The 18,180-nt window shown below is 36.7% G+C and overlaps 1 protein-coding gene across 6 annotated transcripts in view; it reads right to left on the reverse strand.

The window, feature by feature from the left end:
* The window catches only part of TLCD4 (TLC domain containing 4), a 41,415-nt gene that overhangs the window by 7,360 nt on the left and 15,875 nt on the right, over positions 1 to 18,180 (reverse strand). For all 6 annotated transcript variants that reach the window (XM_051624938.1, XM_051624934.1, XM_051624936.1 and 3 more), the window contains 5 exons: positions 14,873 to 15,038; positions 10,343 to 10,432; positions 5,868 to 5,926; positions 3,965 to 4,059; positions 1,783 to 1,856 (listed from right to left, as the gene is read on the reverse strand). In XM_051624938.1, coding sequence (XP_051480898.1) covers positions 1,783 to 1,856; positions 3,965 to 4,059; positions 5,868 to 5,926; positions 10,343 to 10,432; positions 14,873 to 15,027 — 473 coding nt within the window. In that variant the 5' untranslated portion in view covers positions 15,028 to 15,038. The remainder of the gene's footprint in view (positions 1 to 1,782; positions 1,857 to 3,964; positions 4,060 to 5,867; positions 5,927 to 10,342; positions 10,433 to 14,872; positions 15,039 to 18,180) is intronic.

The following is an 18,180-nucleotide window of genomic DNA, read 5'->3' on the forward strand; positions in this document are numbered from 1 at the left end:
CACTAATGAGATGAGATCCCTTAGAGGCAAGGGGCTTTATTATCTCCTACAGTGATTTCCTTTTTTCTGAGAAAGCAGTAAATGTCGGTATTCAAAGACACACGATCTCACCATAGGCATTTTGAAAGTGTAATGTATATTACAGTTAACAGCCAGATCTATCACAATACTTCATAATGCCACAGCCTGAAAGGTAAACATGAGTATAGGTACCACATAAACCCAGGGTGAAATCCTATATTGGTAGAAGTCAGTTGGGAGAACAGCCATTCACTAGGAATTTCAATATAGAAACCTAGAATGTAATACCACCTTTTTTCATTTTTTTCACTCTCCTCTTCCTTGTGTTATTAAAATAAGTTTAAAGAGGTGTTTATTTACTCCTCAGTTTCTCTGTGCACACAGAGCACAAACTGTATTAAACTATAATCTCCTACTCAATTGCACTTGGGAAAATGAAAGCAACCTCTGGAGAGCCCCATTATCCCACCCTGCCCTCCTGCAAACTGAATTTGCCAAGCTAATGTTTGAAAGGGATCTCAGCTAAATCTTTTTTATTCTTAAAGATCTGAGGAATGCTACAGTCTCATAAAATATTTCAGAGCTTAAAGACACAATGCAGTAATGGGTAATACTCAGATGCCCTGTTTGCAGGAGGATTACAGTTCTTATTTGCCTTACAAACCTCATCCTTTCTTACCAGACTCCTAGAAAAAAAAAAAAAAGATGCCACCTATGTAGGATCAGTAAAGTAAAAATACATCCCAAGAAGTGTGGGTGAGGAATAGGCATCTGATACACTGAAAGATCTGATCCTACATGGCAAACAATGGAGGAAGAGGAGAGGACTGCAGCACTGCCCTATAGCAAAGCCCCTCTCCTCAGGTGAAATCTTCCTGGGGCAAATCCCTGTCCCCAGACAGATCTTGGTGGCTACAGAGTAAGGAGAAAGTTCACCCTCCCCAGAGCATGGGGAGACTAGACTGACTGCTCTTCCCTGCCTGTGGTACATGATATTAATTACCTTGCTCCTTTTCTGATACTCAGCAGCAATCCTAGTAGCAACACTATAACCAGAACCCACTTCAGGCTTTGACTCTGACTGAGTTCTGATGAAGAGCCTTCTGCCACTTTCTTCTCTGATCACAAGTGTGAAGATTAACCATTCTGGATATATTTAGATGCTTTACTATTTTTCTAATTTAAGTGTCCAAACTAATTTCCGGAATTGTTTTTAAATAAAGAATATACTTTTTTATTATTCTAAGTATTAATTATAATTATATAATATTACTATTAATCTATATAAGTAAAGTATTGCAAAATAAACTTCAAATTATCTAGGGCAATGTAATTCCACTCTAGGATTCTGATGACAGTGTTAACTTCCTTCTTCTCCTGGTCCATGATACTAAACAAAAAATCCCTATTGAAAATTATGGCTTTATTATAATAATTAAATGAACATTAAAAGGCAAATAAACAGTATTACATTTGTGAGCTTTTATGTTCAGTACTCTCATAAAAATTCGGCATCTCATATGAAAGCTGCTCTACTCTAAAGAAAAACCCCAAGGTGAATAAATTATACTGTTGCAGCTATAGCAGCAAAAAGTTTTCATAGCAAAACTTCCACATAGTAATCCTTAGTTCAATATGTATAAATTCACTTTCAGCAGACATTCAACAACGATAACAAAAAAACCTTCCTAAGTGACAGAAATAAAAATATAGACTAAAATTTAAAAAGAAATATGCAAAAGAGAATCCCTAACCACTTACCGCTGATTGACAAAAGGAGTGGAAAACTCTGCAAGCAGACGGAAGTTTCCAAAATAAGCCAACAGACCTTTGCTCTGGTTAGCAAAACAAAAGAGACATACAAAAATCAACAATGTAGATGTGAAATCTTGATTGAAGTCTTCAAGTACACACAGAATTATACAACGTCTCAACTTCCTTATTAAACCTGTTAGTAAGCAAGTCTGCCAGCCGTAGCTAACCTAAAATTTCAAAAGGAGGTTTACTATAAAAGCTGCAATTTTCCTTCTTACTTTAAATGACTTACAGTTAAGTGGCCATAGAAAGGTAGCTAAAGAAGTAGAAGCACAAGTAGGCATTGGTTACAATTATAATGATATTATTACTGTCTAAGAGAAGTAGAAATATTTTGTATTTGCCAATGTTTAAAGAAGCCCAAACAGAAACACTGTGAGCTAAAGAAAACTGTCCCTGCATTGTCTTAGGAACATAATTTGCCCAAGTGAAGTTGATATTGCAGCTCTTTTTTGGAAGCAGAAAGGGCACATAAAGCCCCTTCTTCTTTGCTTCCCACTGCAGGGGAAACCCTTTCCACCAGTTTGGTCACAGTCCCTGCCATGCCCCATGGTTTGGAAGAGGCACCTCTTCTCTGTGCCAGTACCCAGAACTGCACAGTGCACTTACACGGGTACACCTTGTAGCCAAGCACTTTCCTCCAAGTGACAAACAACAACATATTCTCTACCTCATTGTTTGGTTGTACTAGAAACAGTATCCCATTTCCCAATGACTGGGTAAGCAGCAGTTTCCAGATGTAGAGAAAAAGAGATTTCTTTAAAAAAATGTCAGCAGGTCTCATGAACAACCTATGGGGTGTGCATCATGACTCCTCTTCCCACCAAGCATGCTAATACCCACTAATTCGGGCATTTCATGTCAGCTCACACTACACCAAACAGAAAAATCTGTTCTTGATCAAATTCTCTATCTTCAAGAGCAATTTTTGAAACAGAGACTTCAGAGTAACTTTCTCTGAAGATAAGAGAATGAGAGTAAGACACAGACATCAAGAACAGAGCTATATCCAAACAGTAAGAATTGCTTTAAAAGAAGTTCATACTAACACTACACTTTGTTTACTCCAGAAACAACTGATGAATTTTCCACATCAGGAATTAGCCTTTGTAGTGGTATTTACATTTCTCTAATATTCACCTCTAATTCATTTTTATCCACAATAGTATTAGCAGATCTAATTATCTTCAACTGGAAAGGGAGTATTTACTTGTCAGTGTACTTCATCCCCCTTAAACCATTACATGGAAAATCTGACAGTAATCTGACTTCTCAACACTTTTAATATTGTAAGCCTGGGATTCACACAGTAGACAGGGAAAGAAATCTGGTAAATTGTATTTTATAAGATTTCTTTTTTTAATGAATGCGCTCTTTGGAAGAAATTCCGGAGCATTATTCTGGAGGTCAATGGGATTTCTACCAAGTCACATGGGCATATCTGAGAAATTAAAGCAACAGCAAAGGGTAACTAAGTTAGTCTTCATTCTAGAGCAGTATCCTTCTCTTCCCCTTTTCCCTTCAATGGACTTACACCACAGATACTTACAGATACATATAGTTAATCATCTATTGTTTCCCCACCCAAGTTACATTAAACAAGAAATCTCAGAGGATCAGTTTCTGTCATAACAGTATAAAAAAGAAAAAGGGAAAAAAGAACCACCCCCGAAATAACACACCCAGCTGATTGTACTACATTCACCAGAGTTAGGGATCTCTGACCTATGGCCCTGCAAATACAATCACAAGTAGAACGTAGACACTCAAACCCATTTCCTTCTCATTTTCCAACTAAATATTCAGGCTTGTGATTTTATTTGAAAATCTTCTCTATAACCATGTGAAAAGCCCTTTTGTCAAAGTCTCTCCACAGCAAAATTGGAACGAGCTCTAATTACAGCAGTTAGGGACACATTTTTATTGAAGGACTTTAATATTGCAAGACACACACCCAAAATGACTGCTGAAAACATTTATAAAGTAATGAGGATTTAAAATAGAAATATGCCTTTCACAAAGCTAATACACCAGTTAATATTTTTTTAACATTAAGCAAATGAGATCTATAAAAGCATTGCCTTCACCCTCATCTGCTTGCTATCTTACTGGAAAATACAGCACTCACCAGTACAAAATAGTAAGCATACAGAGCTGCCAAGTGATGTATTACAAAAAATTTGTCACCAATTGCCCTCCAGTAGTAAATAATAAGTACCAAATCTACAAGAGAAAAGAAATAATGACAAAAAACAATATATTATACTACCATTGACCTCAGAATACTGTTTCTCTAAGATTTAGAGGTATAAATGCCAACATACGGCATCAGCAGAAACTCTGAAATAATTATCTCTGAAGAGAACATCTTTATCCTAAAGACTTTACTGTAGTCAAGGCATCAACCAACAGTATTCTTCCAACAGTTGCCATAAATTATAATTCCACATGAATGAAAGTACCAAGACAATAGTTTTAGCTGAAATATTTTAGAAGGAAAAAGTGGATCCATAAATGAATAGCAAAACTTTATACTCACAAACCCAAAAATTTTGAACAAATTACAACAAAAAAAGGGTGTAGGGAGGGGCAGCTGCAGTGGGCATAGCCAATATACAAATGCATGCAGGTATCTGTTATGGAGAACTTCTGAATCAAAAAGCAATTGTATTAGCAAACAGGGAAACATTTACCAAAAATGTTTTGCAAGGGACACTTGGAATGAGAAGCATGTTTGTTTAATCACAATTTTCCCATTACTGCAGAAGTGACATATGGATCTGAGTTAATGCTGTAAGAAAAGCTTTGACAGAAACATTCTTTCTTGTTCCATGACAGTCTGAGATTTCAGAAGATTTTACTTTCTATACTGGAACGAACAAGCAACTTTTGCCCCTACTTTCTCCAAATGAGTACTTTGGACTGGAAATTAGTGACCAAGGTTCCAAATCAAAGACTTTACCCTTGTGCCATTTGTATCTCCAGTGAGTGCCCTGATGTCTTTTATATTAGCTATCCTCAGGCAGTACTCATATCATCTGGCATAGACACTCTACTTTCTATTAATAATTAAACATTTACTATATAAGTGAGAGAGAATGAGTGGCCAGGTTCAGGTCTCTGTTCAAAGGCATTCATTAATGCATAATGAAATCCTAATGCATAATTATTAAAAAATAGTACCAATGAATTTAATAATGGGAGCTGAAGTTCTTATGGAAAAAAAGAGACTTAAATTAACCCACAGTTTAACTGGGTGTGCTGATCACCAGACTATCCATTCCATTGGGGTGAGAAATCTAGTCAGAGAGATAATGAAGTCCATGGCCCAGTCTCTAACTAGAAACTCCATCCTAATGGGAGTTTTCCCTGAAAACAGTCCAAGTCACAACAAGTTTTTGCTTTGGTAAGTCATTGTTATCCCCACACACCATAAAAGAAAGCTCTAAAGCATTTTGTAGCAAAATTCCCACGCTAATTTTAGTTGACAGTAAATAATTAGGAACACAACAATTATGCAGGGGTAAATGCCATACCAGGAAAATAATTTAAAATGTCCATGTTTTATACATGACTAAATTTTAGCTTAAATTGAAGGTTACTATTGTATTGAAGGTTACTAAAATTCTTCTGCCAGTATTCAGAGATCCCAGGAAGAAACGCATGATAAAAGCATTACAAGCTGCAGGCACTCTGAAGGAAGTGAAGGGCACTGCTTTAACACCTTCTCAGTTGGCTGAAGGATAAAACCAAGCCGGAGTTGGTGGTTGTGTATCAAACCATCATGAAGCCACAGTGTGTCATTTCCTCAGTGCTTGGGGAGATATCATTCCATCTTTCACAACAGCTGGCAAGATCTTGTGATTTCACCACAACCCACAACTCCATTAGCTTTTCTAAAAGCCACAGTACCAACTGCATTGCATACATAAATCACATCTCCAGCACAGTGTCTCAGTATACAGGTATAGGAATTGTAACTCAATATAAACATACAGGTTGTGTGTGTTATATACATGTTGCATAGTTACCAGAAATGAGGTAGCCTGTGGTAATGGCAATATTCAGTTTCACAATTGAAGGGTCACCCCTGTAAAACACCAAAAATACAGTTACAGCCTCTATAACAAGACAATTTGCAAAGAACATACACATATCAAACACATAATGTCCAACAGATCACCTTATTCTTGGCCCATCAACAAGACATTATGAGATTTGGCTAAGGGTCCTAGTCACGAAAACAGATTCCTTTCCCACCCAGATATAAACATCTACTAACTACCCTGATCAGGATTACCTCTGCCTTGGCATAGATACTGCCCCAAGAGCCTTGCTTAGAGACTAGAACTGAAACCCAGCAAGTACCCTTAATCAGCTTCTCTGGAAATACAGAATAAAAGAGAATAGTCCAGGCAGTGTCTCTTAGCACTTAAACTGACACTCTGCATCTCAATTTTTGTTCTTCTGCCAGAGTTAACACTTTGTTAAGGATGACAAAAATATCTGGCTCAGCTGGTGCTTTTCATATTCATAAGAGGATGGATTCATACAGGGATAAATAGAGTAGAAGGAGACATGAAAGGAAATTATTCGCCAGTTCTCTGAAGCCAAGGAATCTTCGAGGAGAAATGCTTTTCAGAGTAGTTTCACAGCTTCTGTCCTTTCCCTTTTGGTGCCAAACATTCAGCAGGCAAAGCTCTCAGCAGCACACACAAACACAACTTCAATTCTTCTAGGATGTTCAATAAAACCAAACTTGTGAACACAGCTCAAGAAAGGGAAGCATCTACATTACAGCAAGTAACTTTTGTTGTGCACCTAATCTAGGTATGTTTTGTGGAAGTACAAATTGAGGTTCCAGTGACAGGTCTACAGATTTATAAAATGTGAACTGCTGAAGACAAGCTGTGAAAGCAATTTTTGTTGTAAACCTTTCAAGAAAAAAAGGAAACTGTGCTTATAGCCACCTCCAACACAAAGTCTACCTTAGCTAGGAAGCAGTAAAATGCTATTAGTTGGCTATTCTTTTTTAATCCTATTGGAATGAGGCAGTGAAAGAGATTTCCTGTATTATTACAATCTGTTCACTAAATGTTAAGGCTTTCTTAGCATCTAAAACTAACTGTTACCCTGAGTGAGCTTACAGGAAAATAAGACTCAGAACTAGAATTGTTCCACTAGTTGAGAAAAAACATTACCAGGAGAGCCTGGAGCTCACTCCATCTCTTAAGGCTGGCTACAGAGCCTCTCTTAACTACAGCTTGAGAGAGTAACATTTCTCCATGGGTTCAAAATCTGGTTTCATGAGCCACATAGGTTGTGGGCTGAGTGCTTCTTTCAGTGTAGCTCCTCTAAAGGTCACAGCTAGATACAAAACACAGACAGATGTGTTCTCATAACTTTAGCAGAAATTCTAAGTGGTTCCAGCCCTCCCACTAGAGCTCCCTGCTGCAGCAGCCAGATCATCATAACCAAACCTGTGAGCACTCCCAAGATACTTCAGCACATCACCTGGAGTGACCCTGTGCACTCTAGAACCTTCATATTCTTCTCCAGAGGAGAAAGAAAAATGGACTGAACATACTAAACTGATTCCCTGACACTAGTAAACATCACTTAACTGGATAAGACAGAGAATGATTCACTTCCCTTTGTTCTTTCCATGACATTGTTCACCTTGCAACAAACCTTCTCTAGACTTTATAAACCAAAACATTAACAACATATATGGCTGCACTCCCTATCTGTCACCTCCTTGCAGGAAGAGACCATGTTGATGTGGAGAACAGCCCATCTTCTCCCCCCACATAAGACTAACAGTCGTGACTGCTGGCGGCCCGCTAGGGACATCGTCGGTCCGTGACAGTTAGCATCCCAAATTAATTTCAATTAATGGAAAACAGAATCTAGTTTAAAATCCACTAGATTTCCTGCTCTGACTCCTTGAACAGGAAGTGCATTGAAGCATATGGGCCCTCATGTTTGCAGCCTAGTTTTGATGTCAGCAAGAGCCAGGAGTGACGAACAGGGAGTGCCTTGAATCCGCAAAAGGGAAGAGCTGTCCCTTGTGATTGCTGAGGAGGAATGTGTGGCAAATGAATTACACACTAACACACACTGGTAAGACACAAAATCTACACAACCAACTTTCTTCAAGCTTCTTTGCAGATAAAGTCATACAAAATGCTAATCAGACAGCAGACTTCAAGAAGTGTAACGGCTGTAAGGTGTACAGTCATATGAAAAAAGCCTGCTTTTCTGTGAAGCTACAACTTCATTCACTTATTTACGTCTTCTCCCTCTCCTTATCTGATCTCTACCACCTCCACATTTTCTACTGTGTTACTCTAACCACCTCAGAAACAATTTCTATATCGTCTATGTTAGCTAGTCTGCATCATACATAGATAAAAAAAAAAGGCAAAATGTTATGACAAGTCCTAGACCATCAAAAAAGGTGTATGCACACAACACTGATGCTCCCCTGTAACTTATCAATGATCCAGTCTTTACTATCCTTTGTTAGGATCTATTGTATCTAGTTTCAGATATTAGCTGACAGTAATACAACATCCTCTCTTCATTAAGCCCAAACCCCTAGCGGGAGTCTTGATCCCTCTCTGGACACATGGGTATCATACATACTTCACATACTTAAAAATTATTAGTTTAATAACTAAAAATACCAATTCCCAGATCCAGAGTGTGTTCTGTGCACTTTTGACAAATTGCTGAAACCACTGTCTACAACAATTTTGACCAAGAAACAATTTACAGAAACACTGCCATGAAATGAACCTGAAGTTTTGCTTTAAAACAGACAAATCAGATATTTAAAAATCTAGTGGAAGTATATCTAAAGTTTTTCTTACTCTATCAAATGTAATTAAACCACTGATAGGAATAATTGGAAACATATCCAAACAGAAGAAACGTTTTAGAAGCAATAGTAGAAATACAGAAAAACATTCCTCCAAAGGCAGATGGATTATGTCTTTTAAGAAATGTCTTTACATAATCTAGGATGCTAAGGCTCCATAAGCAAGAATAAGTTTTCGATGCAGTATACAGAAATATCTAACATAACTTTTTTGAAAATTCCTAAGAACAAAGAAGTGCTTTGGTATTTCTGCTTATTTTGACTTTTTCCTGGAATTACACCAGGAAAATATATTAATGTGAAGGCTCAATTGATTTATCATCATGGAGGCCTTTTATTTCTGCTGTTATGACTTCTTTTGTACTGGTCTACAAACAAGAACAAGGTCTACTCCAACAGACCAGCATAAAAGCTTTTATCTTATAAAGTTCACCACAACACACACTAAGATAGTTATAATAATGTGCTGCTTTTCAGCAGTGGTTTGCAGATCTCCTAAGATATCCAGACTGCATTTGATCTCTATAAAGATACTAGATTGCAATCAAAAAATCCAGAACAGATGACAATTTAATCATATAACACTATATACAGAAGAGGTCCATGTTGCCTAAATTTGTATTATGAATTAGTATTACGTTTATTAAAGCCACATAACAAGTGAGTGGCAGAGTTCTTCAACCACCCACTCCTGTCTAGTTCACAATTCATCATCGTTGAATCAAATAAATCAAAAGAGCACAATAAGCATCAGAGACACTATGTAAGTTTAAACTGACTCACAGTGTGGTCCCCTGATAAGGTTAAAAACAACAGCCTATGACAGAAATATTAAACTTCAAGCAGTTAGTCTTCAGGAAAAATATGGTCTCTTCCTTCTATAGGGAAAGAGTTCCAGAGGATAACAAGTGAAATGTCAAAGCACCACCAGCAATCTATAATTAACTCAACTAAAACAAAGGTATCTTGTTCCTCCTCCCTCAAATAAGTGTGAAACAAAACAATCTAACTATAAATTAAGAAAATATAATCTTAAAATAGAATATTTTGTTAACTAGAGAAAACATTAGAAGTTCATTTACTAAATATTCCCATTTCTTGTGAAAACATCACTTGAAACTTTCATGCTTTTTAAAAAACATTGATAGAAGCTTTATGGGAAGCCGAAATACAAACACCTTAACTTATCAATTTAGATAGATATATTTTTTATATATACTAGCCTCCTCCATCTTTTACACACGCACCCTCCAGACTTGAAACAGCATTTTAATTTCACTTTTAAATGGTTATAGTAAATAGCATAGTTTCAGTCATGCCAACTTACAGTTACACTCCTAGTTTTATGCTTTAGTAATTTAATGTGCCATTTGAAATCAACTGCTTGTATTTTATCTATTCCACTTCAGAGAGACAATGCACTAAGACATTGACACTGACAAAATAACTTGTAATGATCACATAGTAGACATAAAAATGGACACATCAGAAACACATTTCGCAACTGTGTATTTTAATGGGAAATGAAACAACTATTTCTGTAATGCACTGTAGGATTATTTTTTCCCTTCTCAGTTCTGTTATTTTCTTGTGTAAATACAACATAGATGTAACATGCCTTACCAGAGACGGTCAGCATTAACAGCATCATCGTACAACAAAATATACAGGCAAAACCCACCAACCACCAAGGCGTGGAATGTGGACACTGTCCTGAAAAAGAGACCACAGTCACAAGGAGGTACTGCCATTCCCAACTTTACATACTTAAGGCAGGATGTTTTGACAGACATTCTCAACTGCATCTAGATACCTCCGTGGAAGACAATCATGTCTTCTTTACACTATATTAAACCACTTGCACAAAGTGGGAAAAACAACCAAAAAGGAGGAATTTATTAGATCAGGGCAGGGGTGTTAAACAGAAAGTAGAGTCTTAGAGTAAACAAGAACTAGGTTTTCTTCCAATTATCCCACATCTTAATGAAACCCTAAAGACAACATGACAACCAGTTCTCTAACAAACACTTACTGTGTTGTCACACTCGCTGGAAAATGTACATGCATTTCATATCCAGACTGGTCCATGAGTCCTGCAGCAGCAGGTATCTCCTTTCAGTAACCAAATTAATAGATAACTCAATAAATCCATGAAGTTCCAGTTTTGGAAAGAAAGCATTAAATGAAAAATGCTATCAAGGAAACCTTTGGAAAGCATTTCTAGTGTATTTGAAGTGATTCTGGTTTTCAAAGAAAGGTGTAACAGCTTACAAGTTCACATGAACAATCAGCTTTGCTTTATTTTATACTCCTCTTGTCCTGAATAAAGTCACAGTATTCAGAGTTGCTTTGTCCATGCTTGGGTACTTAAAAGCATTTTATTCCAAAGACACCAGCCTCAAATATAAAGTCTGCATGCACAAAGTAGATAAACTGAATATTAACAAGCACTTACAGAGAATCACTCATTTAGAGAGGCCCTGGCAGGGTTTCTGCCAGCACACAGGCCAGGACCATTCCAGCCCTTTTGTGTCCACATGTATTCTTGGAAGGTAGAACAATGAAATGGGCAAAGGTCCAAAATGTGTAACCTTGTTCCTTTAGTTTAACACTACTATAAACTGAAAAAAAAAATATATTATGTGCCAAAATAGCCCTCCTGAATCATTGATAATATTTGAAAGATGAGAACTCTTAAGTTAGATGCTGTGTGATCAGAAACACTTTTGCACCACATTCACAGTGTTAACAATATGCACACAAACATATAGTTGCTTCTAGTTAATTGTCTTTCTTTGTACATAGTGAATACATGAACATTTGGAATTTGTTAATATTTTTCATGTGCACAAATCACTCTTGGGAGTCTAAATTCTATGATGCAAGATTTGAAGAACACATCTTGCTTCCTGTGGAAGATTTTGCAAAGAAAGAGTAAATTAAATAACTTCTCTGTTTCCAGAAATGTTATTATTTTCTATTGGCATTAGAAGATTTTGTGACTTCTCATAAAAGAAGTCTATATTTACAATTTGTTTGAAGAATGTCATCATGCTATTTTCAACAGCTTTTCCAATAGCATTAAAAAAACCTGAGATTAATGTAATATGAATAGTCAAATGTAACAAGTTGGATGAGAACATTTACTAACCATTATGCTTTTTTTTCCCCATTTTTTTTTTAGTAATGAAATAAAATTTAGCTATCAGTATTTTAATTATACTTAATGGTTTAATTAAAACATCTACTCTTGCAACAAAGAATTAGCAGAGTGCTAGGAATTTTGCTTTCTTTTAAAAACAAAGTATGGCATATTAGTTTGAGAAATATCTGGGTTTTTTCTTTAACTCTAGGAGCAGATAATGGTGAAAGAAGTAAAACTTGTCCTAGAACATTAGTTTACAGTTGCAATTTGTCTCAGGGCTGGCTGTTTATCCAAAACTTAGTGTGTAGAATACAAGCTATACACAAGCACAGGACTTGAAGGGGGAGAAAAAACACAGAAAGGGGAAAAAAAAACCAAACAATACACGACACCAAGCAGATTTTCTCCTTAACTCTGAACTTCGAAGTTTCTCCATAGAAAAGGGGACAGAAGAAGGGAAATAGTGCTTCACTCCATTTTAATATGGAATCTAGGTCAAGCTATCAAGCTCAGTCCATTTCCTTTAAATTACTGACAAAGCTTGCATTCTTTAACCCCTCAATAAACTGCAAAGTAAGAAGTTCCCCTGGTAAGTTGCATACGTGTTCCTTTATTATTGAATCTATGTATTTTCACAACAGCCTAACAGCAGTACAAACATGTATTGTAGAAGAAATGACAGGAACTTATGCATTACAAATTAAAGTGTTATACTACGTCTGTGTCAAAGTATAGTTTTTAACTCAATTTGAGTGTCTGCATACTCAAAATTCAAGAAACAATTACTCTATTGGTTCTCTAATTCTTGGAAGGTCAGAATGAACAAATTGACAGTATGGAAGACACAGTCCACAGCTGCAGCTCAAATGCTTGACTACAAAACTCTCCAAACTGTAACAATATATTTTCAATGCTACAGCTCATTTCAGGCAGATGCCTTCTTCCAGACCCAGCTGAGCTGATAAAAATGCATAACCATCCTCTGTGCCAGTTTCTTTCAGGACTGCCAACAGAACCATTTGTATGAGCACTCCCTACAGCAGTTCAATATAGGACAGAATAACAAACATTGCTTTTAAATAATTTAAATTAATCCAGCTCATTTTACTGGGAGATGGTAACTTTCTCTGCCTGCACAGCTGTCTGCAGAGTACATACATGTCCATCTACATTCTCTGAACCTAGAAGATACTCCTTAGGGTGTCTCTCCATTTTGGTGAAACACTAGAGTGACGAGGCAGTTTGACAAAACACTGTGTTTGGTCAGAATTAAGTCAGTCTTTGTAGAAACACAAGCACAGTGAGCCTTTCTCTGACTTCATGCCCTCTTCAGGTATAACATCAACAAGTTGTTGATGAACAATGCTTTGTGTTTCATGCCTTCTAACTCGAGAACTGAATGTAGCACTGGACCATGACTCATCTGTGTGCTAACATCTACCAACACTGAGAAAAAAAAATGTGGAAATAAGTAAAAAAAGGACACGGCCTGGCATGCAGTATCAACTCATATAGTTAAATACCTTACTACAAAGTAGCCCAAAGATTACAGAGCAGCTTATTTCCAGCACACTTGTGATGTGTGAAACAATTTGTCCATTATTATGCAAAGCACTACAATTTAACATAGTGCTACCAGGCATAGGATATAGTCTCAGAAAGCTTATTATGCAATTCAAGGGTCACTTGATGTGGCTTAGAGACAAAAGTTCAGCTCCAAAACTGTATCAGTTAGTTTCCCTATCTGTTTCTATTGTCAATGGTAAGAGAGAGAAATCTAAGCTGTGCTGACACCATGAACTGGCAGATACGTCATTAGTCAAAGACCAAACTGAAATTAAGATGGTGCCTTTAAGAACACTGGAGGTGGACATTTGCCAAATTGAAAGGCAAGACTGTTTGAGCTGCTAATGCTGCCTAGAACAATGGAAACAACTTTAAAAGTATCCACCTGATACTGCCTTTAAACAGCTCTCAGAAGGAATTGATATGACTAATGCGTTTTGAGTGCATTAACAGCCACACAGTACACATTTTTGAGCTTCAGATATGAGAAATACCTGGAAAAATATTTTAAGGTTGGAATAGGCCACTCAAGCATAAAGTTATACTGTATCAATTCATTTTGGCTAGAGAAGCTTGTGCACTATATATACGATTTCAGAGTAGTATATCACAAATAAAACCTCAGCGATCATCCCGTTTGAAATTACTACTCCCTACTTCCTTTATGGCTTAAAAGAGAGGAAGGCACCCAGGAAAGAGTCACAGGTTTGAACAAGTTTCTAACAAAACTCTGAGGAGACAAGTGTAATGCACGTGGCTCCATCCCAGTGACTGAACTGCAGAAACACAAAGGATGTGAGGAAGGTTTCTAGACTAAGTTTCCACAACTGCCTCCTGAATGTATACCCTGAGTCTGTCCTAGCTTCCCCCTCCTCTTTGTGCAGTCTTTTTCCCCAGCTACACACAGATGTACCTGACTTACCCAGCCTCACTCCAATACTATACCCAAGATTCACCCTATTTCTTGGAAAACCGTAATTTAACTAATATGGGGTGCAGTGTAAAGAACAGAGAGCAATTTGCCTTGCATTCAAAAGCATGACTAGAGATTTAGATCACAGAATATAATGCAATACTTTTGATTTTCATGTATGTTTTGGGGAAAGAAATTTTGTACCTCTTCTCTTTAATAGAAGTGTCACAGAGAAGCCATTTAAAATTAATCCCCCTGACCTTATTACCTCTCACCAGTCACCGTTTACTTTTTCTACTAACTTTCACCTGGGCATCACTGTCTAATGAAGTGTTTAACTTGGAAGTGTTTGTAATGCTGTGTGTTCAAGAAGAGCCCTCAGCATTCTACACTCAAGTTTGAACCCTCCCTCTAATCTTTACAGATGATTAACTAATAACATATTCTTCAGTTTTATATACGTACACTCGGTTCAAATGTTGACAATTTCAGGCATTTCACTAGCTGTAGTTTGTTTTGAACACTGTACCTTGAATTCCACTCGATTTTCCTTTTCTGGCTGAGATTGTTAAAACCAGGTGATACTCGTGTTGACACCCGAGAACTTAAAACATGGAACAGGAGCTGAAATATGGTGAAACTGGCAAGAGCAATGCCAATGGTCAGGTTGCTGAAGGAAGCCATTGCTATTCAGCCTGTGAAAAGAAGCAAAAGGTAATTTCAGTCTGTTCATTTAACTATTCTTAGCAGCCAGAGAAAACATTTTTGAGGACTAGCTTCATTATTCATGAAAAGTTTCATCCTGTTCAACATTTCTACTTAAGGCTTATCAGTATAAAAATATCCCCAAAAATTTATATGAAAAAGTTTGGTTTGGGGTTTTTTTTTTAAGATTTGCATACTAAACGTTTTCATTGCCTGACGTTGCATGTATCTCTTATTTGCACAGAAAGGGTAAGAAGGACACTGATCAGTGCAAACACCAGCTCAGAAGCTTCCCCTTCTGTCCCAAGAAGTTCCAAAGTTAAGACTCATCCCATTCTCACCAAATTCACTGCTGCCATGGGATTTTTAAAAGCAACAATGAAATCAGATAAGTGCAGAAGACAGATTTTTCAGGTCAGCCCCAGGACGTAACAGTCTCACTGCAGCTTTATTTTTGTAGACTTTACAAAGACAGTAGTTCTCAATTTGCACTTTGTTCACAGTTGAGGGCTTCTCTTTGTGCTACCATGTAGGCTATCTGAGCTTCTTTCTTCTTCAAGTGAAAGTCTAAATTTTGCACAACTTCAGAGCGCACTGAAAAGCTTCCTGTCATCAGAGCTATAGCATTTTTCCAATGCTGGATGTTTACCTATTTCATGAGGCCTAAATAAATAACAATCCCAGGCGCAAATGTCACTCTCCAAATGCTTTAGTCCTTTCTTGTACATCACAAGACAGAAGGGTATTTTCCTGAAGCCACAAACTTCTGACATACATCTCTGGTTTTATGGTGTTGTGAGGTATTTCACATTCCAAGACTGGCAAAGGTTACAAAATTCTAAAAGGTCGATTTGTATTAAGTTGAACATAAAAGGGAAAAAAGCCAAATGGCTTAATATAAAATATTTAAATAATTATTTTAATAGCCATTTAAATAACTGCTGTCACTTGTTTTGGTTTTACTGAAGAAAATGCCTAAAAATAAAATGAAGACTTAATGGTCAGCAAAAACTGATAAAATTATATAAACACTTATGCCCACCTTTGGTTCACATGCATTATAGAATAAGGGGATGTGCCTTAGATTTTTTTTAAATAGTAACTGCATTGCAGATAGAAAAAAACCCTTGAAATTCAGATTAAAAAAAAAAAATAGAAATAAAAGTCAACCAGTTAAAATAACAATTATTTCAAAAATTAAGTACAATATTATCAGCTGGTGGTGTAAATGGTGAGTATATTGAAGCATGGTCTGCGTTTCAACATAGAACTTTAATAAAAGCTGTATTATATGTATACTGGAAAAAAAATAATTTTGCCTTCAAAGATTAAGAAGCAGAAGGCTCAGTGATCTCAAAGTTTTTTCCCCTCTTCCTCTTTCTTTTTCTCAGAATTGAAGAGTAACAAAGGAAAGGGAATCATCTGAAAACCTTCTCTATTACCCACAGTGAAAGCTACAGCTATATGAGCAGAACTCTGGACAAATGAGAGTAGATTTGCTGAGGGAAACTGGTAGCATACGGATTTCAAGTGTTTACTTCAGAACCTGTCCTAGGAACTCTGCAGTTGTTAGATCATATTTGGTGTACACTTCAGGCTGATCTTCCTGCTCAGTTTAAGCCAAAAGGAGTCCAGTTTGCATGCTCTGGGACAGCTATGCAACACAAACCAAAGGGCAGTAAGTTGGGATAATCAGAAAATTCTGTCTGTAAGTGCCTTATTACACTGCATTGCAACAAATATCATCTGTTTATCGGATGACATGTCCTGGTTCAGCAGCACACTAGTCTTGTATACTTTTTAATGTTAATCTATTAAAACTTGCAGTTTCAAATACCATCCTGAATATTCAGTATTCTCTCCAGTACTTTTTCCACTGTTCTCCGCATACTTCTCCATTTGCCTCCACTGACCAAGAAGATAGAAAATACAAATCAGATTTTAATATCTTAAAGTACTAGAGACAATGGATGTTTCGCCTGATTTTCTAAAACGTTTCTGTTCAAATTTTATAAATTCCAGTTGAAATACACTGCTAAGTACTGTACAGTGCCCATTTCCAGATACAACTCCCAGGGCCAAAACTTTGTTCTTGCATCATCTTATTTGTAGTAAGCAAGTCCTTGCTTGGACCACATAAGGAAAAAAAAATAATTTGGTTTAATTCCTAAAGTGTGTGAAGGAAGCCAAAACGCATATTGAATACTATTCTCTTCAGAAAAATAGCAAAACCACTTAACATCAATCACACCTACTTCATCCTTTTGACTAAAATATAGCGGTTCTCATGATGCTACCAAGTTTATTAATCTACAATGACTACACTAGTATCTCTGAGCTTCAAAGACTCTTGGACAAAAGAAATCCATGATTGGTTTTGTTTCCTAAGCATCAGAAGATTTTATTAAATAAGCAGTATTTCAGTGCATGACACGTGTTCATTTTAGCATAGGAGGTTGCAAGAAATGCATTAGAAGAACTAATCTGTCTTTAAGGAGCCCATACACAGAACTTCTCTTAAGAAAAAGAAGTTGTGTGGAAAGTGTATGACCTGACTTTCAGAAGTATTAAATACCTATACCTCTTAGCAGTTATAGCAGGAAGTACAGAAGCATGATGCCAGAGAGGGAGAAAGCTACTATGGCAGCAGGGAAGAAAGTAGTCACCCAGCCTCTCTGGTTGGTCTCACAGATACTCATACGAGTTTTTCAAGACTCATTTCAGATGGTGATTTCATATATGCTTATCAAGATGCTGATTAAGGACATCAAGTACTAAATCCAGGAATAATGTCCAGTTCCACTTAGGCAAATTAAGAGTGCAGTATTTTGATTCAATTCAAGAACTGGGTGTAAACAAAGTGTTAAATGGAAGAATGGTTCAACTAACTATAAATGTCTTCTCATATCTCTAAGTTGTTTTCAACAATATCCTGTTTAACATTAACTGTTGTTTACCAGATATTTTTTTATTTAAAAGAAAAATCATTTATACTGTTGAACCAAAGCTTATAACTTAGATGAAAAGTAATAAGCTTCTGACTACATATGATTCCTTTGCCCTTAGGACAATAGACAAAGGAATTAAGTCAAAGGCAGCTTCAATTACACTGTGTTTTTCTGCTCCAGTATC

The sequence above is a fragment of the Apus apus genome, chromosome 7 (assembly GCF_020740795.1).
Source record: "Apus apus isolate bApuApu2 chromosome 7, bApuApu2.pri.cur, whole genome shotgun sequence".
In the NCBI taxonomy this organism is placed as follows: Eukaryota; Metazoa; Chordata; class Aves; order Apodiformes; family Apodidae; genus Apus; species Apus apus.